Genomic DNA, 23,537 nt, shown 5'->3' with positions numbered 1-23,537 from the left:
AATTGAACTGAATGGGCTGCCTCAGTGAGAGAGAGATGGGAAGAAGGGCTCATTTCATCAGCTTGCATTCCCTGAACTGTGTCACATGGTCATTATAGGAACAGCTCTTTAGAAATTGGTTCCTGGGTTTTTATTTCTATTTTCCTCTTCCCTCCCTGTCCCTTTCCCCCAATTTGTTGTGCTGTTTTTGTTTTGTGCTTTTCTTCCTAAGACTGTTTTGATTGTGTGTAAGCTGCTCTGGGAGCCTTTTCGGCTGAAAAACAGGGTACAAATGCACTAAATAAATTAGTAAGTCTTTTTGCTTTCTCGGTGTTACTTTTTATTATTATGGATCCTTTCCTGCTATATAAGATCTGTGCTGAATGAAGCCAGTACAAAGTGGTATCAATAGCAAATAACTCAAAACAAACTGACTCACCTTTGGTCATAGGAAAGAGCCATGGATCGGATTCCAGCATCACAACCAGGATAGGCAAAAAGTTGCTTGAGGTCACACACTTGCCACACCATAACAACCCCATTGTCGCCTCCTGTAAGGAGGTACTGTCCATCCCGGCTCAGTTGAATTGCCTAGAAAAAGAAAAGGCAAGACTTCTGTTAAAAGAACAACTTTAGTCATTCAGTTCTTTCTTCCATGTGTTAATTATCATCCAACAAGGCTGAATGCTTTCATTATAAATGCAGGATTTGCAAATGCATATACAGACGGAGAGTAGATAAAACACATAATACATGATCACAACCTTTCCATTAATTGTTCCAAAATATACAAGTCAATATTTTTGTAATTATTGCTTATTTGGACAGTGAAGACTTAACTCAAACTTGCAGACAATGGCGGCATTTATTTTCTTATAAGCCATATTACATGCTATAAAATAAAATTCACAGAGTAACTTTTACTGTCCCCTGGTTATAGCTGGGAGTGCTGAATGGAAAACCTTCAACATGTTAACTGGAGGCTGAAAGTTGCTATTGATATCTTTTAACATATTTGCTTGTTAAATTATGGGTGCATTATGTGGGCACAATGTCAACACATAGTTTCAAGGCCAAACTGCAAAGGTTATTGCATGGGAAACTGCTGCACTCTTTCAGAGGACTCCGTCTCCTCAAGTTACACAGCATAGTCATTCCAGCCAGCAACATAACCTTGCCAATCTCATATCTCTTTGCAAGCAGATGGGAATAATCAGAGAGCTAAAAGAAGCAGCGTTATCTGCACCATTTCAGGAGCTACGCTGGCATAGGTTTCTCCTTCATCATGCCATTCTCTTTTGGTAGATGTCAGCCCTGCCAGTCGAGTACTAATGCCTCACACTCATACACGGGAGCACCTCATGCTCTGTTAAGAATCTATTTCCTTGGGATATGAGTTGAAAATTACAGTCGGAAGGAACCATGAGGGCCATCTAGTCCAACCACCTGCGATGCAGGAATCTTCTGTTCAATGTGGGGCTCAAACCCACAACTCTGAGTCTCATGCTCTACTGACTGAGCTATACATCATTCATCATCTTATTTTGTATGTCGCCTTCCCATAGTTCAAACCATGTTCAAGGTGGCTTCCAACATGAAAATCACATAAGTACAAACCAAAAAGTTCGTATTGGGTAGTAAAATTACTACCCAAAGTAGTTATAAACAATACATAAAATATCAAAAAGAACACAACCAAATTGATCAATTTCCACGTAAATCATAAGAAAAACTAAAAGTTACAAAAGATAAATATAAGTAATATCAAAAGCAGCAACAAAAACAATACCCCAGCCCAATAGTTTGTTCAGCAGCCTCAGCTTTTGTAGCTGGAGTTAGTCAGGGCCCCATCCTCCCAGACTCTGTGTGAAGAACCTTCTTCAGCTCAACTTAGCTTTTAACCATTAACTCTTTTTCACTTACGTTTTAAATAGTTGAAAGTGAAAATGTTTAACTTTTAAGCTAACTCTTAATTAATTTTAGAAGTTGTTAACTTCTAAATTTAGCTTCTAATATTTTTTCATTAGCTTTTCATAAATAAAACCTTTTCCCAGAGTTGCTATACACATTAAAAATAGAATAATCAAAACCGTTCAACTCAGTATAAACTGCAGTGTGGCTAAATTACCTATCATGGTAGTTGTTATTTCTTATGACAAGTCCCAAATATGTGCTACACATTTTTCACCTAAGAAAGAAACTGTACTTGCCCTTAGAATCTAAGCACATCAGGTACATTATACATTAACAAATGACAATGAAGACAGCAGGAAGGATGATGAAGCTGAGGCAGTAAATTGTTTAAAAGAAAATGCTGCACTCACGTTATCTAATAAACCAAATACAATTACTAAAAAGATTATTCATTATAAGCAAAATCAATATCCATTTTTTGCTCATTTCACAAATGGCAACCTCCTAAGGGTATTTTTTAAATTGCAGTGAAGACCATGACAAATAATTATTTGCTACAGTTATAAAATTCATCTGATGAAAATCCATTAACCTTATGGTTATGGTTCACTTGAATGTTATACTGGAGGCTTTTTATCAGAGAAATGCTATATTAAAAGCCAAATTAAAGCCATTAATCTTGAACTCTTCTACAACCAATGAATCTAGCAAATTTCTGTGCTCTTGATTAAATAAAATATGGGATTTATAGTTTTACTAATAGATGTGGCATTTTACTGAGTCACCTAGATGGGAATGGGGGAAAAACATTGATAGACTGATATATATGTTGGTTTGGGAGTAGGGGCAAGTCTGTCAGTGTTTCAGTTTCACAATATTGCCCTCAGGATTTGGAATATAAAAGATGTTCTTTATCTCAAGAAGCGGTTTAAAGTTCTGATGTTGCCTCAATATGAAAATACCTTTGGTTTCTACTAAGTGGTAACCTAATGACAACTCAACTTTTTTCCAATACAGTGGTACTTCGGGTTACATACGCTTCAGGTTACAGACGCTTCAGGTTACAGACTCTGCTAACCCAGAAATAGTACCTTGGGTTAAGAACTTTGCTTCAGGATGAGAACAGAAATCATGCTCCAGAGGCACGGCAGCAGCAGGAGGCCCCATTAGCTAAAGTGGTGCTTCAGGTTAAGAACAGTTTCAGGTTAAGAACGGACCTCCAGAACAAATTAAGTACTTAACCCAAGGTACCACTGTATATAGTTCAGATGTGCAAATAATCTTCCAAAGCATACATTTTAAGGAATCTTCCATATTCATTTGTTTCTGACTTGCACTCCCCTCAAACAGTCTCAAAACTCAGATTTGTGAGAGACCACGATTCTGAAAAAGCAGACCTGTCAACATGACAACATTGGTATAAAGCAGCAAGAGCCAGTTAGATACTTCACTTTTCAAAACAGACTCAGGAAAGAAAAATAAATTGGTTCCTTTGGGCAGAATAGCATACTGGCCTTGTTTAGGATAGAATAACTTTAGTTCTCTGGACGGCCTGCCGACTTAGATTTAAGTTACTCATTAAGATATCTAAACATTGCAAGGCAGATCTGCTGTGATATGCTGTTAGCCTAAGTTCCACTGAGCAATACAATATTTAAAGCAAAAACAGGTGGAATGTGTTGATTAGGCCCTGAGTATATCCAGACTGCCTAAAAGTTCTCTTGGTAGCATTTTTTTTTTGTACTTGTATACAAGACAGTAAATCAGAAGATTATACTGTCTGAATAGAACAACTGAAAGCTTCAACTTTGTTGGCTGTGCAAACTGAGCCCACAGATACAATATATATATATATATCAGAACAATTTGAACACACTCAATTTTTCTACTACCATCAGAATGTGAAACTGTTGGACTCCAGTGCCTGTGGGCAGAGACATTTCGAACACTCTTGTTTTAATCATCCTGTTGCCGCGTTCCTTGCAGCATGATAAAGTACAGAAGCTCTGGGGGAAAGACTGTGGATTGTTTAAGACTAAATCCAAGTGGGACTGCTGCGGGAAAATAATGGCTTGGTTTGTGTGTAATGCTGGTCTACTGAGAGTAGAATTTCCATTGCATAAAGCGACACTCCTGAAACCTTGGGAATGACAAACACTACAGAAATTGTTTTAGCCAGCCAAGGGATTGTGAGATATTTTACAGATTTACTGGTCTAGCTGACAACATAATCACAACGGAAAGCGACACGTTATCAGCACAGTTATTGTAGGAAAAGGAAGTTAAAAACACTAAGTACCAGGGGGCTATGGTAACACCACCACAAACACTTGGCTGTGAAATATGAATAGTATGGCAAGTATAAAGTATGAATTGCTAATACATTTAATGCAGGTGGACATGTGAAACAAGTTACAGGCATTTTCCCCATATAATTATATCTGTAAACAATTACAGCGTGATTCTCCTGTACACAAAAATCAGCTTGTTATGTCGCTGGCCCCATGCACCAGCTGATCCAAAAGTTCAATCCTGCTTGGTTCTGGTGTGCCAGTGAGTTTTCTGCAGCAAACTTGCTGGCGCACCTGAACCCTGTGGAAAGAAGGATTGAACTCCCTGCACTGGGTTTAATCCTGCTTGGTGGATCCACTTTGACACATGGACAGCACAACCTACCTGCCAACCATCTGATATCATTATGACACCGGATGAGTGGCAGGTGGATGATCCCACTCATCTGTCAAAGTTGGCTTGCAGGTTGTGGAAGAAAAAAGTCTGGCCTGCCAGGCTAAAGACGCTCCCCATTCCTGTTTTAATTAGTTTTTCTTAAGGTGTTTCGTACTACAAACCAAACAGATAAGTAGGGGAAGGTACAACTAAGTTTTGTGTCTTCATTCTTCTTCTTTTTTTCTCACTTGCTGAGAAAACACTGAAGTATAAGACTTCAAATGTATGGAATTATGACGATGCTGCACACGGAATGAAGTTTAAAATGCTCACCCTTATATTATCATCAGTTTCCATAGTCGCTTGCAGTTTCCCATTCACACTGAATACGCAGAAGTGACCATTGTCATAGTATATGACACAGTGACCCTCTCTTGATGCTTGGATAAGCTTTGCTTTCAGACAGTTTTCAGGTGCTTCTAACGCTCTCAGTAGATCCCCATTCATAGAATGTATGAGACATGGTCCTTCTGATGAAAGAGGAGGAAAAAGGCAAAAACGTTAACACTTTCTACAGATGCTAGCAAAGTAGATCTGGCTTTCTCTGATTGTGATCATAACAGGAAAATAAGCTGGTTCGCTTAGACAATGCGGCAGTGTCATTAAAACTCTATTTAAGACACATATATCTTGCCATTCCTTCAAGTCAGAGCAATGTACATGTTTTTACCGTTTTACCCTCACAGGAACCCAGTGAGGTCATTAGGCTGACAGTGTGTGTGACTGGCTACATTCACTTATTTATTCTTATTTATTCATTACATTTATTTCCCGCCTTTCCTCCAAGGAGTTCAAGGTTCTCCTCTTCCCCATTCTATCCCCACAATTTACCCAGTAAGGTGAGTGAATATCTGAACCTAGGCAGTGAGGAATCCTACCACACGTCCCCTTCCCTAAAACTCAATGCTCCACACCCTAGTAAAAAAATTCCTTCCAGTAGCACCTTAAAGACCAACTGAGTTAGTTCTAGGTATGAGCTTTCGTGTGCATGCACACTTCTGAAGAAGTGTGCATGCACACGAAAGCTCATACCTAGAACTAACTCAGTTGGTCTTTAAGGTGCTACTGGAAGGAATTTTTTTATTTTGTTTTGACCATGGCAGACCAACACGGCTACCTATCTGTAACCACACCCTAGTAGTAAGAGAAGGAAAATGGTGCCTTGCTATGCATGTTTACTCAGAAGTAAGTCCTACTGTACTAACAGAACCATGCTGCAGAAGACAGAATCAGAATTCAAAATTACCTTAACAAATTGGAGAACTGGGGGCAAGCTAACAAAATGAAATTCAATAGGGACAAATGTAAGGTTCTGCACTTTGGCATGAAGAGGCAGGTGCACAAATATAGGATGGGGGACACCTGGCTTACTAGCAGTACATGTGAAAAGGATCTAGGGGTCTTGGTGGACCACAAGCTTAACATGAGTCAACAGTGTGATGCAGCAGCAAAAAAAGATAATGCTATTCTAGGCTGCATCAACAGAAGTATAGTGACCAGATCAAGGGAAGTAATAGTACCGCTCTATTCTGCCTTAGTCATACCACACTTGAAATACTGTGTCCAATTCTGGGCACAATTTAAAAAGGATGTTGACAAGCTGGAACGTGTGCAGAGGAGAGCAAACAAGATGATCAAGGGTCTGGAAACTAAGCCTTATGAGGAGCACTTGAAGGAGCTGGGTATGTTTAGCCTTGAAAAGAGGAGACTGAGAGGAGATAGGATAGCCATCTTCAAAGATCTTAAGGGCTGTCACATGGAGGAGGGAGCTTGCTTGTTTTCTCCTGCACTGGCGGGTAGGACTCGAACCAAAGACTTCAAGTTGCAAGAAAGGAGATCCCAACTAAACATTCGGAAAAACTTTCTGACAGTAAGAGCTATTCAGCAGTGGGACAGACTCCCACGAGGGGTGGTGGACTCTCCTTCCTTGGAGGTTTTTAAACAGAGGTTGGATGGCCACCTGTAATGGATGCTTTAGCTGAGATTCCTGCATTGTGCAGGGGGTTGGACTAGATGGCCCTCAGGGGTCCCTTCCAAGTCTAAGATGCTATGCTTCTAAGTGCGTATAGGATTGGATCCTGAAGGTTTCTTTGGGAAAGGAATTTTGCATTTCGGGGGTTGGGGAGGAGCTCCAAGCCGACAGTCTGTTCCAACAACAGAGTTACCTTCCCAGATAACATACCATATTTTTCGCTCTATGACACACTTTTTCCCTCCTAAAAAGTAAGGGGAAATGTGTGTGCGTCTTATGGAGCGAATGCAGACTGCGCAGCTATCCCAGAAGCCAGAACAGCAAGAGGGATCGCTGCTTTCACTGCACAGCGATCCCTCTTGCTGTTCTGGCTTCTGGGATTCAGAATTTTTTTTTTCTTGTTTTCCTCCTCCAAAAACTAGGTATGCTTTATGGTCTGGTGCGTCTTATAGAGCAAAAAATACGGTACTTCTCCTTCTTCCATTTCTAGTAAGAACCAGGAGAAAAGGCTGAAGGCAGTGGCGTAGCGTGGGTTGTCAGCACCCGGGGCAAGGCAAGTAATTTGCGCCCCCTAACCCGTGGATTTGCGCCCCCTAACCCGTGGATTTGCCCTAACCCCAGATGTTGCGCCCGGTGCGGCCGGCCCCCCCTGCACCCCCCACGCTACGCCACTGGCTGAAGGTCAGTATTTTCTCCACTGTTTCTCTTTTACTAATTTTACTAATGCAAAATGGCAGCTACCGCCTCCTGATGGCCTGAGCGAACTGGTGAACTGGGCATGTTCAGAAAAGAAGTCTTGCTCCCAGCCAAGGAACTCATGTGCTACTGATGTGGGTGGATCTGACTTAAGGGAGGAAAGGCCCCCTGCCTGTGTTTTTGTAGAGAGGGATTTGCTTGCTTGCCGCCATTGCTGCCGAGTTAAAAACAAAACAGAAGGAGACTGACTGAAAAAGCAGCAAGCAGGATTTGGTAAAAAAAAATAAATAAATTGGGGGGGGGCGGCTCCCACCTGGATCTTCCTGGCCTTGGATGAACATCTAAACACTAGAGGCCTGCATATCCAGAATAACTGTGTCTTTGGAACATAGTTTCTGCTTTTGAGGACCAATGGATCAACTTGTGGATACAGTGGTACCTCTAGATACGAACGGGATCCGTTCTGGAGCCCCGTTCACATCTAGAAGCAAACATAACTAGTGACAGCATGTCTGCGCATGCACGTGTCACTTTTCGTTGCTTCTGCGCATGCACATGACATCATTTTGAGCGTCTGCGCATGCGCAAGCAGGGGGTTGGCAGGGGGTTGGACTCGATGGCCCTTGTGGTCTCTTCCAACTCTATGATTCTATGATTCTATGAAACCTGGAAGTAACGTGCTCCGTTACTTCCGGGTTGCTGTGGAGCGGAACTCAAACACGCTCAACCCGAAGCGCATTCAACCCGAGGTATGACTGTCTTGTTCTAGGAAGATGGAAAATATCTCTCCCCCTCACACACACATTGCAAACAAAATGGAAGGAAAAGGATTTTCCACAGGGATTTGCACCTAGCATGGGAGGTGATTTGTGGACAAGCAGAGGAACATATAACCGATACAAATATATTCTCAATACCAGTGAGAATATACATGAGGAAAACCCAGTGTCCATTTCTATTGGAACATAAAACATAAATGACATAATTTACGCTGCAGCACTGGTACACTCCAGGCAGAGGTCAGGACACAACAGAAAGAGAGGAAAAAGCTGTCCCCTGACGATTAGACATGGTTAGTCTCTACAAAGCACTATGTGGGACTCACAATTAAATGGTGAAATGTAACATTTCGTCTGTCTTGCTAGTTGTTCATTTGCTTTGCTTAGCTTTTCAAAATTGCTGAAGATTAGTATAAGAAAAATGAATAAACTTAACTTTCATAGCCTAAAGAGTACCAATCTTCAGCTTTCAAGGGGGGGAAAAACATTTCCAAGTAGAGTTTTAGAAAAGGATGCAACAAAATTTACCTTTAGAACCACTTATTACCAGGCCGAGTTCAGCACAAATTGAAGCGCAGGTAATCTCATAGTCATGACCTGTCAAGATTGCTCGAGGAGTGGCAAATTCACCTTCAATGGGAAGAAAGAAAGAAATTCCTTTGTCACGCTTAATTATTTTATTTATTTCATAAAATTAACACACTGCTTGATTGCAAAAAACAACTTCAAAGAGGTTTACAAAAGATAAAACAGTAAAATCAAGAAAAAATAACAACCATACTTTAAAACATACAAAAGTCAAGAATACTGAAACAAATCAAAATTACCTCAACTTTCTAAGCATCTGGGTAGGCTTGTCTAAACGGGAATATTTTTAGCATGCACTGAAAACAGTACAGGGAAGGCACCTGCTTGATCTCAATAGGCAGCTAGTTCCAAAGTGTAGACGCTGCTGCATTAAATGATCACATTCTTACAAATGTGGAATGGGTATTATGTAGCACCCGCAGTAGTGCAAATTCCACTGATAGCGTTGCAATATTTATTTGCGTCATATGCCGTTGCCCACCAGTAAATGCACAACGCAGTTCTAGACAGCCAAGATAGAACAAAGAATGGAGCTTTTTAACACACAAGGCTCAATTCACAGACACTGGTAAAATAAGCCTTAACTATGAGGTGTTTGTATGTAGTCAATATGACTACATGGTCCAATAAAAGCAATTAAACTAGGTCAATGAGCCTATGGGGGCTTTTGTTTGTATACAGCAATGGTTCCTTCTCCATAGAATCTGCAAATGGGCAAATTAATAAGGAACTCCTTTGGGGGGGGGAGGGCAGGGCAGGGAATTCCATGAACAGATCAAAGCTGGCATGCATACAAGGCTTGCTCAAGACATTATGTTCCCTGAGGCAAAGTATAAGATGCTCCATCGTTTTTGCTGTACCTAGGGTTGACGGTTGAATCCAACCCTGGCAACAGGGTAGCATCCTCCACTTGCTACCTTAGGGCAGCAAGACTCTGCTGGCCAACTAAGGTGAATGGCCAAAGTTCTCAGGAGGAATGGCTGGGAGACATGTCTGCCACTGATCGGTATCTATCACCTGAGGCAACGGTCTCACTTTGCCGTTTGATAGGATCAGACCTGCATCATACAAGGAACTATTGGATCAGGTAGGTATTACAACTCAGTGGTAGAATGGTTCCATGCTAGGATTCAACCCTCATATCTGCTGCTAAAAGGACAAAATAGCAGATGGTATGAAAGTCCCCAGCTTGACATGCTAAGAGGCAGCTTCCTACATGGGTACAATGCATATCCTATTCAAATACTGGGCAAAACTTCAATCGATTTCAACAAACCAGAACACAAACTTGGAGTTCAAGCTATGTTTTTATTCTGCTGTATGCTGCACTAGACTTAATTTTATTTCCGAGAAAAGTGCTTTTTTTAAAAAAACAAGGAAAAAACAACACTTTACTGCAACTCAACCCTGCTCCCTCTTTGAAACTACACAATTTTAAAATAGCCACCATAAATTTTTAAAAAGCTTTTATTTTATGGAAGATTTGGCAAAGCACACTCATATCCAGGAAGTATGGCAGACAGTTCAGGAGGGGTGGTGGTGGAAATCATATTAAAAGCCTAAGAGCAGGAACCCTACTATATCTCCTTATGTTTATTAGGCAGTGCTTAGGTGACTGTGAACAGTCACTACGCTTTTTTTTAAAAAGTGGGGTTTGCTGATCTTTCCTGATCTAAGGCGCAGCTAAAGTAATTTTTTTAAAAAGCAGTACTTTTTTTTACTACTGACATGAATGTGCATGGTTTAACCAAAAAGTCCTTCTTTTAACATACAATGGTACAACTGCTGTGTGAAAGGTTGACTGATATGTATCTGAGATCATTGAGTTGCCTTTCATTTTGTGCCCGTTTGCTTCCATGGCATGGCCAGCTGTGGCAACACATGCTGTGTGTGTGATGAATATAGGACTATAAATAGCTCCAAGGAGCAGAGTTAGAGCTACAGTGGTGCCTCGCAAGACGAAAAGAATCCGTTCCACGAGTCTCTTCGTCTTGCATTTTTTTCGTCTTGCGAAGCAACCCTATTAGCGGCTTAGCGGCTTAGCTCTATTAGTGGCTATTAGTGGCTTAGCGGCTATTAGCAGCTTAGCGGCAAAGGGGCAAAGCGGCTATTAGCAGCTTAGAAAAAGGGGGGAAAGCGAAAAAAATCGCAAGACTCACAAGACGTTTTCGTCTTGCGAAGCAGGCCCATAGGGAAATTCGTCTTGTGAAGCGCCTCGAAAAACTGAAAACCCTTTCATCTAGCGGGTTTTTCGTCTTGCGAGGCATTCGTCTTGTGGGGCACCACTGTATTTGGAGAGCAATCTGTAGCTCATTCGCTATTACTCTCTTTCGCGTGAAGAATGACAGCACACTCATCTTTCATGCAAATGGCAACTTAAGGCTACTGCTCAAAGCTTCCATTTCTTAAAGTGGGTAAAGTAAACTCATTGAGGGTTGCATTCCCTTGCTAGCAACCTTCCGCGGGCCACAAGCCAATAGCAAACAGGACCAGAGGCAAAATAAGGAAGGGAGGGATGTTTCTTTGCACGTAGGCTACATTCCAGCCATGCAAAAATCAGAAGTTTATATAGAACCGCAACCATACACATCTCTCCATCTTGGCAACCAGGACACATTCCAGCCAGGCAAAACTATTCAAGGGGGGGGGGCTTGCCTGGGGAAAGTCCTGAGAGCCAGATAGAGAAGTCTGGAAGGTCATAGTTGGCCCCCAGACCTGAGGCTCTCCACCCTTGCAATACAGGATAGGAAGAATGCACTGTAGTAAGCCCAGTTCAAAATGGCAGTAAGAGTAGTATGGACCTAAGACCAACAAAGGGTTTGGCACTCCAGCAGTGCTACCACACTCATCTAGCATACAGTACCCAAGCACATTTTGAGTCTGCATGCCCAGTCCTTTTCAGATTAAGGAGGGCCTGGAATGAGCTCTAACTGTAATTGCATTATTGACACAAGTCACATTCAGGGTTTTCAAAGTCTGTTGCACTCTAAAAGTATTAACAGCTCATATTACCTAGGAATGACCAACAGCACAAAAGTTTTTAAAGGAAGAGGCAACAATAGATCCATCCAGACAAATATACACCCTCTCCCGTTCTGAGCTTAGAGTATATGAAAAGAGTGGCAGTTGGATGGACTTAAAGAGTTTGGACGTTAAATGATGTTGCAATGCCAAGGATTCAAATGTAAAATCTTCAGAAGAAATAAATTAAACATAGGTTGAAAAATACAACATCAGACACAATCCCGAAGGTCGTATACGTTACTAAGTGTCTGGACTCCAGCCAATTTCCACATGTATTTCCCTTGTGACTGCATAATTCATTTTTGCACATCAAATGTTATTTGAGTTGTTGCCAGTTTAGCAATTTCATGTTTCAAATATATATATAATTAATTCAGATGCACAAGAAAAATTAACTAAATATTTTAAATAAGATGAACTGTATTTATAATTTTAACACAGGCTGCCTACATTGATGTAGCAATGCTATGTTTAAAAGGCTATTGAAAGTTTGTCTAACCTTCGTTCTCAGCACCAATGTAGCCTTATGGAACAGGAGTCCTTTGAAAAGTCAGACTGATTCCTTTGATAAAAATGTTAAGCATTTAGGGTTCTTCATGCTTCTGGTTTTCCAAATAATGGTGTCAACTCAGAAGCTGATTGTAGAGCAGAAGAGATTTCTTTAAAAAGCTTTTAAATTCTTAGTACCTCAGAAGATTGTCATGGTTTTCAGCAAAGAAAAGGGGGGGGGAATAACTTTGCTTCTGGTTTAAGGGGCACCACTTCAAACTTTTCAGAACTGCTTTTGGGGGAACTGGCTTCTATGTCTTCTTTGAAATCCCAGGGAAGTGACTTCAAAGAAAGGCAAGGCTTTGTCCCTTAAGCAGGTTTACGACCACTGATCCAAGCTTTAATGAAGGCCTGAAAAGAATGTTGAGTACATCTTTATGGAGATCCTTAAAGCAAGATGAACAAGTCAAATGAAATTAAAGAAAGTCCAAATCCTGTTCTAATATCCAAAACTGTTTTGCAGATTTATTTCGGGCAACACTATATTTAACACAACTTCAAGCTCATTGTTAAAGCTTTACCTAAAACTTGAACTTGGTATTTAACACAACATTCACAAAACAAAGACAGTACCTTCTAAACCATATAAAACAGAGAAATCACGCTACTTCAAGAGTTACAAAACACACACAAAAACCAAATCCGTTCTGTAGAATCCTTTTCCTTCCTACTAACTTTTTGCATAAGCTATAACTTTTACAGAATTAAAACAAAGAATTCATAACCTTAGATAGTAAAAGGAGATTAGTTCTGTACGGCAAGTAATATTGTACTAGAAAAAAATTGAAATTACTTAAATTTTCTTGAGAGTTTGTTCCTTGCTTGATTATGAAGTGTATCTGCTGTTTCATTCTGTTAGGCTTAAATTTTATAGAGAAAAAGTGAAAGAGAATCTGGAGAGGCAACCAAATGTGAATAGTGTATCTGTGTATCTGAAGAAGTGTGTATGCACACGAAAGCTCATACCAAGAACTAACTTAGTTGGTCTTTAAGGTGCTACTGGAAGGAATCTTTTTATTTTGTTTCGAATGTGAATAGTGGTCCATGCATCTTAAATCAATCCAGCAGACTCTTTATGAATGTTGACTTCCAACCTACATTTAATCTACAAACCACTACTAATACTACTTTTTTTTTTTTTACTTTAAAAGGTAGCTTTTGCTAAACCAAGCATAACTAGACTCTGTTTATTATTCAAAGCTAATTCATGTAAATAACTGATTTTTCTACAACTGTAGCACTTCAATATTACAAAAGCAATTATTATTTTTTTATGTCTCAACATAAAAATTTAATTAAATAAAACAACCCTTCTCTATTTTTATTGACTCCTGCTATAAACGTATCTTAAAAGGTTAGGTTAAATAAACGAAATCTGCTGTTCAGTTTAACTCCCTTGAAAGTATTTTAAAGCAAAACCGTGAATGTCTAATAAGATTTGAGTTTTGTTTTTGTTTTTTTACAATCAAGAGGTGTACAAATTTCATAAATAAATAGCTGAATGTTTAAATATGAGCTAAAACCTTCCTGATGCTGGCACATGTAGAAGAACCCCTACCAGAGACCAAGTAGCGCATAACAAGCACGCATGCAAAAAGCAGGTCAGGTTCATACGGGGAATGTGTGGTCTGTACACACATCTTATATCCCTGTCCAATCCTTCCCTTCAGGCTGTGTATATCCCAAAGCGTTAATGTGCACATGGGACTGCAGAGCCATTTCCCCACCCACCCCTGTGTGTGTTTTTGTGCATATTCATCCACATGTGAGCACTCTCAATGCTTCCCATTCACACTAGTGGACTAGTGGGCTGTATTTGCACTGTGTGGTCTTGCCCCCTCCCCATGATTAGTACTTCTCCACCCGCCCTGAATTCCAAAAACCTTAAGCCCATTGTGGGCATGCATTGGTTCACCAGAGCGCACAACTCTTGTTTATTTTTTAGATACGAGTTTTCCTATGTACCAGACTTGCACAAAATTGCAGGTTAAGCAGAAGGAGAGTGCATTGTGCTCGGCCCCACTAGCAGCCCACCCAGGTATCCCTCAACAACAGAAATAGGCAATGCGGTGAGAGATGGCACCTAGGAAAATATCACAACAACACACTTTTTTTAAAACACCACACCCACACAATGTGCTTCCGTCGACAACTGGGTAACATGCAATTTTATGCTGGACACCCCTCTCCCCCCCCAAAATCCCACATTATATGCAGGAAATTCTAATTAAATGGAAGGAAAGTGGAGGCTGTCATTTGGATGAGGACAACATTGTGCATATGATATGACATGAAAAACATGCACATGTAGGACGCAATAAATCCAGTTTAAATGGCCCTGTGTACACATCCTCTGCCCAAGAACACGCATCATAAGCAGAGAGAAAACAGGGCCCTATTATATTCTATGGGGGTCCCCACCCTCTTCATATTGTGTCCTAAATGTTCAAAAAGAGTTGACTTTTAAAAATTGATCTAGGAACCGAAAACGTGTGTACTAAGAACTTCTAAACATAGAAATATGAGATATGATCATATATAGCTGGTTCAGGAACACTGAGATTGGTAACAGACTGCTATTATAACTCATAAATAAAATTATAAATAATTCCAGATACACTTATTAGCCAAGTTTTTTTTTTTCTTTTTAAAGAAAGCTGGTTCAAAGTTATTTTTTTTAAAGGAAAGGAAACGAGGGAATGAATGAATTCAAAGGGGGGGGGAATATAGTATAATACCACAAATGGTGCATCAGTATTTTAAAACATACAGATATTAAAGTATTGGTGCAATCTTTATGAGGCAGGAGCTCTTCCTTTCAAACAGGTGGTTTTAACATTCGAAATCAGAAATAAAAGTCTGAAAACAAACAAGGAATAGGTACTAGCTAATACAAAGCTATAACTAAAGCAAACTTGATCTTTTCCCCGAGGACTTTTATAGTTCTGTGGCTGAATAAGGAGTTCTCAAACCTGTGTACTTTAGACTCACAATACGATTTAAAAATAGTCAAATCAGCATGGCCAATATTAGCATTTACATTAAGTGGAACACACAGAATGTCCCATTTTGGATTTATACAGAGCAACTTCTTAAGTTAAGAAATTAATTGAGGAAATTATTCTGAAGTTTCTCTCTTTGGCCCACTGGAAGAACAGGACTGACAGAAGAATATTAGCCAATCGAAATGGATCTATGGAGAGCACATATTTGTTGATTAGGAGAGGGAAACTAGCTTGAATAGAACATCTAATAAGGTAAATAAATGTTATATGTTAAGCGTATTACTCCAGTGCTACACATATGGAACACATTATATTTTTTATTCATTTACCATATGAATATTATTCCTTTTACAACATCCAACATCAAGCCTATAAGCAGTAAACAGAGCCTTGTTTTGCCTGAAATATGAAGGCCTGCATTCCATCATGGAGCACTAAACCATCCTGGTCCTTCTGGATAATTTCATGCGTATCATTTTAGTGACACCTGAGCTTGAACACAACAACACTGAAAAGCTGGTCTCCATCTAATTTAAAACACAGCTAGCGTGCTGGCAATCTAGTAAGGAAACCACCATTTAAAGTATTTGTGACGGAGGTGGAAGAGGGTGTGTGATAAAGGTCAACGCACACTTCCCCACCCACTTCACATTCCAGGCGAACACTTTTAGCATATATTTGTACACAATTCTGAAACACGAATACAAATGGGAAAATAGACTAAAAACAACCTAATCACTTTTTTTGGGGGGGATAGGAGGAGCTTTCCACTGTGAACAAGCAAGGGAAAGGTAGGAACAACCCTTCCCATGAAGGACATAGGGAGATGCATCCAATGTGGTCCTGAGTCAAGGTCTCTCCAGTGCAAGGATTTCTGCTACATCTAGATTTCTTCAAGGAGAGCCCCCCCCACTCTCTAGAGCATATTTGGGGAGGGTGGGGGTGTGCAAAGGTGGGGGGATAAAGTCCCACTGCATAAATAGAAATCCTTGTGTTCATTGGCTACTGCCCATATTAACTATCCAATAGAGAAATACTATACGTCATTGTAAGGCAGCAATGGTCACTTCTAATCACATTTCTGATATGAAATACGAACCAGAAAAGCCAGTAAACTAAATAAATTCATATACAAGGAACCCTTCTATTTCCTCGAATGGTTCTGCAGTACACATTACAGTGGTGCCTCACAAGACGAAAAGAATCCGTTCCGCGATTCTCTTCGTCTAGCGGTTTTTTCGTCTTGCGAAGCAAGCCCATTGACAGCTTAGCGGATTAGCGCTATTAGCGGTCTAGCGGCTTTTAGCGATCAGCTGTTAAGCGGCTTATCAGCGGAACAGCTGATAAGCGGCTTAGCGGCTTAGGAAAGGGGGGGGGAGTGAAAAAAACCCGCGGGAACTCGCAAGATTTTTTCGTCTTGCGAAGTAACCCCATAGAGAAATTTGTTTAGCGAAGCGCCTCCAAAACAGAAAACCCTTTCGTCTAGCGGGTTTTCCGTCTTGCGAGGCGTTCGTCTTGCGGGGCACCACTGTATATGATTCAGAACTTCTGCCTCCATTCTTCACCACCTTCTCCATTCACTTACTTTTCAAACAATAAGTAGTTATAATTCCTACTTGGACAAGAGAACAATTCTCTATTAGAACACATCCTCTATTTGAAGGACTATCCGGTCCAAATGTAGCAGCTAATGAAGAGTGAGGATAGGGAAATACCCTATGTTCCTTTTACAAGAAATTACTTGGAGAACATCTGAGAAGAGATGCGATTAGTGGCATTACATTCCTTACAATGTCCAATTGGCCCTCACTGCTGTAAAACTTGGAAAGAGATGCTTAGTGAACCATATGCATTGATGATTCAAAGGTGTAGACTGGACACAGTAAATGTGTGAAAAGGTAGTAAAATGTAACACAATCTCAGAAGACGTTCAGGTATGGAAAGTGTACTATGGCTGAAAAGTACATATATGCATCTAAGTATTGTGGTCGGAATTTAAACGAAAAAGAAAAAGGAAGCCACACATCTAAGTGCCTGCTACATGACTATTCGTCAGAATAACTACAAATAAATATTGCTGCATTCGGTCATCACTGTTGCGTGATATTTATTTCATAAAATTTATACACTGCTTGATTGTAAAAAAAAAACAACCAAACTTCAAAGCAATTTGAAAAAAGATAGCAACATCAAGAAAAATTCACAACCATACCTGTTAACTGAATACAGACGTACTTCGGAAGTCGAACAGAATCCGTTCCAGAAGTCCATTCAACTTCTGAAAAATTCGGAAACCAAGGCACAGCTTCCGATTGGTTCCTGATTGCGCAGGCGCGCTGGAAACAATAGCGGAAGCTATGCTGGATGTTCAGCTTCCAAAAAAAGTTCAAAAACCAGAACACTCACTTCCAGTTTTTGGTCATTCAGGGGCCGGAACGTTTGACTCCTAAGGTGTTCGGGAGCCGAGATACGGCTGTATTGACTTTTCAACAGTCACTTGTTGACGGCAAGTGACTAATCAGCATGGCTCTGCTGATTGACAATGCTTTGACAAAATATTATAAACAACCATGAAGCATGATTGAGATATGTGATTGTTCTGGACTACAAGACCTTGATTTCTCAACACTGAAAGTAACATTTCTACCACTGACTTTGCTACGACATGGATTGTTTTATGGAATTTCATTTCACTACCAGTAGATGTCGCTCTAGGATGCTTGATTATAGAGAGCAAAAACTTTTTAAAGGACAGAAATGGAAGCTTTAAACAAAGGATACTTCCTAAAGGCTCAACAGTGCTAAAGTTTGACACAGCTTTCATGTCCAGTAATTTATTTTAAAGGAACCCTTTGTTGTCCAGAATACCATTATGTGTTGAAGCTGCTCATACTGAAGAAATATAAATGGCTAACACATATGTAAGCTGGTATCATATTGAATGTTCAAAGTTTAAGACAAACCATTATATGCAACAGAGTAATTTAGCAACCCCATGAAAGCTTCCTCTACAAATATTATCTATTCCGCTTTTAGATACCTTGCAAATTCTTTTAATTCATTTTAATCTAAATGCCATTACATCTTGATTTATTGACATCTATGTAACTTAGTTCCCACCAGTGATCACTTGTAATAAAGGGTGGTGTATGAGAGAGAGAGGGGGGGGAAAATAAATTTAATTTTTATTGATCCATCAGACCTCAAAACCTTTTCTAAAAGAGGTTCTGATCAATGCATCCTTATGGGAGGAAGTGTTCTTGGTTATCTTGGAAGAAACAGTGCACTGTGTGGGTCTGCCCTTGAGGGTGACTCAGAAACAGAAAATGTGGCATCTCAACTGCTCAGTGGGACAGAATATTGCCATCCTATTAAAGAACTTAACTGGCTGTCAATTAACTACCAGGCTAAGTTCAAGGAGCTGGTATTACCCCTTATATGAGCAACCAGTCACTGTGCTCTGCAAAAGATACATCACAACAAGTTCATTCCACATGACATCAAAATTGGGCCTAGTGTGGCAGCACCTTATCCTCTGGAACTCCCTCCTGTTACATATCAGATGGGCACCATTTTGTCTTTTTGGTGCCTGCTAAATATTTCCCCGTTGCAAAAAACATTCTAACCAAAGATTTTTGTCCCAGTCAGCAACCGTATTGGATTTGAAATTGTAGAGAGATAGTAATAATAATAGTTCTCTTGCATACCGCCCCGTCTCTCTCTCTCTCTCTCTCTCTCTCTCTCTCTCTCTCTCTTACACACACACACACACACACACACACACACACACACACTGGCAAAGATATTTTCTTATCTTCCTTCCTTTGGAGGTAATGGTCTAGGTTACAGATAAAATATGAAATGTCTATACATTCTGATTATTTTACCTTCCCAAAAGACTGTTCAGTTAAAATTTCTTTGGTCTAAGAGATTTGAATCAATTTACTATATTTTTCAATGTATAAGACTAGGTTTTTTCCCTTAAAAATAATGTCAAAAATTAGGGGGCGTCTTATACACAGATACATCTCCCCCCATTTTCTTAAATAGGAGTCCCCCAAAATAGGGGGCATCTTATACATGGGGGTGTCTTATAGACGGAGAAATACGGTATTTCTTTTGCCTGTATGGCTGGCTAGTATGACAGCTCTTCATAGATGTGAAGGATATTGTTCAATTCATTCATTCATTCATTCATTCATTCATTCATTCATTCATTTACTATTTGCATTTGTTTCCCACAAAAAAGTCTCAGAGTGACTTAGCCTATAGGGCTCCACAGAAGCAGAATTATTTTCTGGGATAAACAGTATGCCCTGCAGTAACCGCAACCAAGAAATATGGAAAACAGTATATTACCTGTGATCTAGGGGGCTGCCCCAAACAAGAAATGTGCCCCAGTTCAGCAATTCAGGTATAACAGTACTGAAATATCATATGCAACAAGTCTGCCATTCACAAAAAAACCCCAAAACAGTAAGTAACAACAAAGGCCTTCCTTACCACTTGGGCTATCACCAATGCAATTGGTTTTGCCATTCCAGTACCACAGTAGCAACGTTGCATCACGAGACCCTGAGAGAATGTAACAGTTTCCTCCAATGTAGGATTCGGAGCGAGAAAGACAGGTGACAACATCCCAGTGTCCAAACACTACTTGCATCAGTTTCCCTGGAATATACAAAACACATTTTTTTCAGCCATTAGCCAATATATAAATATAGACATATAACAGTGCACTTCGCATAAGGTATATAAAGAGCTTCCTTATACTGAATGAGATCACGTATCTATCTATCTATCTATCTATCTATCTATCTATCTATCTATCTATCTATCTCATAAATGTCCATTCAAAAAGACAGTGGCTTTCTATCCCCAAGATCTACCAACAAGGGCCAGGTGAAAAAGACATAATTTTGGAATGAAAGAATTCTGAGGACACCCAGAATCTGCACACCCAGGGCTATAAAACCACATTATAACTTCAGTAACTTTTACTGGAGCTTGTTTTTCCATTTCTTCCTTTCCATGCCTTTTATTTCTTGTGGTATGACTTAGATTGTATCCCTAAGGGGCAGGGGCTCTTTTACCATGTTTTTTGCAAGCCACTCTGAGATCCTTTTTGGCTATAGTGTGAGGTATGAATGCCACTGCATTGGGACTCAGAAATTATTCCCAATATCTGGGTAATTTGATGTAGATCTACAATCAGATCTGCAACCTGGCACCTTCTGAATAAAAAAACCACTTATCTTACAGTCCAGTTGTAGGGAACCTGTGGCACCAGACTTCCATCTTCTGTAACCACTGGCCATGCTAGCTGGGGTTGAAAGATGTTGAGAGTCGAACAACATCTAGATGCAGGCATCCCCAACCTTCAGCCCTCCAGATGTTTTGGACTACAATTCCCATCATCCCTGACCACTGGTCCTGTTAGCTAGGGATCATGGGAGTTGGAGGCTAAAACATCTGGCGGGCCACAGGTTGGGGATGCCTGAATCTAGAGAGTCACACATTCCCAGTCTCTGTTGTAGCCTCTTTTTACTCAGACATTTTAACTTTTAGTTTGTTTGCTTTAAGCGGTTAAAAGTCATTGAAATGCTAAAATTGTCCCCAGATTTCTTTTTATCACGCCAGCCAACAAAACAATAGCACTCAAATAGAGGTATTGTTTTAATTATCCTAGATTTTTAAAAAATCCATTTAGTACTTGCAGTTTATATATAAATATGTTCCAGTTTGCATTGGTATGAATTTGATACAATGTATGTAAGCAGAAAGCATCTATGCATGTTATTATGAAGAACCAAACATATTTAAAGGGCTCTGGGTTAGGAGTGGAACTCTGTGCACACAGAAACACATTGAATCATCCTGCAAGTTCCTAGCCAGCATAGGGCAGACTAACAGCAAGATATAAAATCATAATAATTCTTCTTCCAAAAGGTTTTCTGAGGTGCTCACATTTATTATTATTATTATTATTATTAAAGTCTCTTCAAGGATGCTTGCAATGTGATATAGTTGTAGCCAAAAGCTTTTCTTGCCTCCCTAGATCAGGACCATGAAACATATTGTTGATCCATCATTTATTCACCGTTTTCCAGTTAGTTCAAAATACCCATTCTATTTGTGAACTCTAGCCCATGAAAAAGCTTATGCTTCTATAAATCTGTATTTAAGGCACCACAAGACTCATTTGTTTTAATTTCTCAATTAACACAACCTAATAGCTGTTTCTTTGAAAAGGTGTGATGTTGTCATCTCAGTTAGTTTTTGCCTTTACAGTGGTACCTCTGGATACGAACGAGATCCATTCCGGAGCCGTGTTCGCATCCTGAAGTAAACATAAGACGCGACTGTTCGTCTGCGCGTGCGCAGGTCGCGTTTTGCAGCTTCCGCACATGCGCGACATCATTTTGAGCATCTGCACATGTGCAAGCAGCAAAACCCGGAAGTAAGCTACTTCATCCCAAGGTATGACTGTAGTTCCAATGCAATGGGTCAGTGCATCTGGCTATTAATCAGAAGGTTAGTGGTTTGAGCCCACCCCAAGAACGGCTGTGGACACGGTTTCCTGCATGGCAGGGGCTGGACTGGATGACCCCTGGGGTCCCCCCTGACTCTACAATTATATGATTCTACAACATTCTCTGTTTTCAAACCTCGGTCAGCAGCTTCTCAAACATTCATTTTGCTTTTGTTAAGAAACAGGAAACAGCCTTACACAGAGTCAAACCATTGCTCTATTTAGCTTAGTATTCTCTACTCCAGATGTGGGAAAACTTTGGCCCTCTAGGTGTTCCCGCTCACAACACCTCCCCTCTAGGAAGAGGAGAGGCTTTGCTGAAATACAACTCACACTGCTCATTGGCCATACTTTCTGGGGCTGATAGGAGTTGTTCATCAACATCTGGAGGGGAAGAAGGTTCCCCCACCTGCTCAAACACACTGATTGGCAGTGGCTCTCAGGAGTTTCAGATAGGGATCTTTCCTTGCCCTACCAGGAGATGCCAAGGATTGAACTGGATACCCTTTTTATTCAAAGCACATGCTCTGCTAGCCTGCTACAAAGCTTCCCCAAGAGGCATGGGGCAACAGAAATCACTCTGTCCAACCACCTTTCTTTGTTCAATTACTTACCGATAATTTTGTAAGACAGCCTTAACTTTTTTTGCTTTAATACTACTCCAGCTTTTTACATCATACTATCAATGATTGCTCATTGTGCACTAGGACATCCTTTTTTGACAGAACAAATTTTCTAGTTAATGTTTTATATGACAGCTGTACTGCAAATAATAAAACAGGGGAAAAGTTTTTGCACTACTGAATTGAAAAAGTTGTCTGAAAATAACATCCACCACTGCAATATGGTTTTATTGTGGCTCTGCTGCTCCAGCTATACTCAGAGAGTGTGATTTATGCTCAAGGTATTTCCTGTTATACCTCCCCCCTTGAAATATAATAAGGAAAAGATTCTTTTAGCGTAAGTGCTAAAATATAATTGAATTCAACACTTGTGATAGCTTGCCATTACCTATTACTGATCACATCATCTTCTGTTCATTTCTCCCCCTCACACTCAACTCAGAAAACGTATTTGCATGGGGAGTTAACCAAATATAAAACTACAACCAGCTATTATTTGCATGTATTTTTTAAAAAATAAATTAAATAGAAGCGTAAGCTGGTTTAAAAAGGGGAACAAACAGCAAAACTAGATTTTGTTTTCTATTATATTTCCTAATTGCTTATCAATCAATTAGTATAATCTTAAATAGGACTTTTCCATTGACTAGATAGAAAAAGAAAAAAGAGCAAAACTAGATTTTGCATTCTATTATATTTCTTAATTGCTTATCAATCAGTTATCATAATCTAAAATAGGACTTTCTCACTGTACACTTAATAGTGCTGCGCTAGATATTAATGTTGATCTTTTCATTAAAAATTATACGAGATGACCAAACTATTTTTGTCCCCCTGATGTCTTAACTGGCTGTTTCCACCCCCATCATTCAGCCCAGACACCGAGATCCAGCTCCGAGGGTCTTCTGGAAGTTCCCTCATTGCGAGAAGTGAGGAACCAGGCAGAGGGCCTTCTTGGTAGTCGAACCACCCTGTGGAACTCCCTCCTACTAGACTTTTAGAAGACACCTGAAGGAAGCCTTGTATAGGGAAGGTTTTAATATTTGATGTTTTACCGTGTTGGATGTTTTAATTTGTTGGAAGCTGCCCAGAGTGGCTGGGGCAAGCCAGTCAGATGGGTGGCATATAAATAAATTATCGTCATCACAG

General features: G+C 40.0%; 1 protein-coding gene across 3 annotated transcripts in view; it reads right to left on the bottom strand.

Moving 5' to 3' along the window:
* The window catches only part of LRBA (LPS responsive beige-like anchor protein), a 367,500-nt gene that overhangs the window by 4,178 nt on the left and 339,785 nt on the right, over positions 1 to 23,537 (bottom strand). For all 3 annotated transcript variants that reach the window (XM_081875163.1, XM_081875165.1, XM_081875164.1), the window contains exons 53-56: positions 19,737 to 19,904; positions 8,596 to 8,697; positions 4,894 to 5,090; positions 419 to 570 (exon numbers count right to left, since the gene is read on the bottom strand). In XM_081875163.1, the coding sequence (XP_081731289.1) occupies positions 419 to 570; positions 4,894 to 5,090; positions 8,596 to 8,697; positions 19,737 to 19,904 (619 nt within the window). The remainder of the gene's footprint in view (positions 1 to 418; positions 571 to 4,893; positions 5,091 to 8,595; positions 8,698 to 19,736; positions 19,905 to 23,537) is intronic.

The sequence above is a fragment of the Podarcis erhardii genome, assembly GCF_964252035.2.
Source record: "Podarcis erhardii genome assembly, chromosome: 9".
NCBI lineage: Eukaryota > Metazoa > Chordata > Lepidosauria > Squamata > Lacertidae > Podarcis > Podarcis erhardii.
This window is presented reverse-complemented; position numbering and strand designations above follow the sequence as displayed.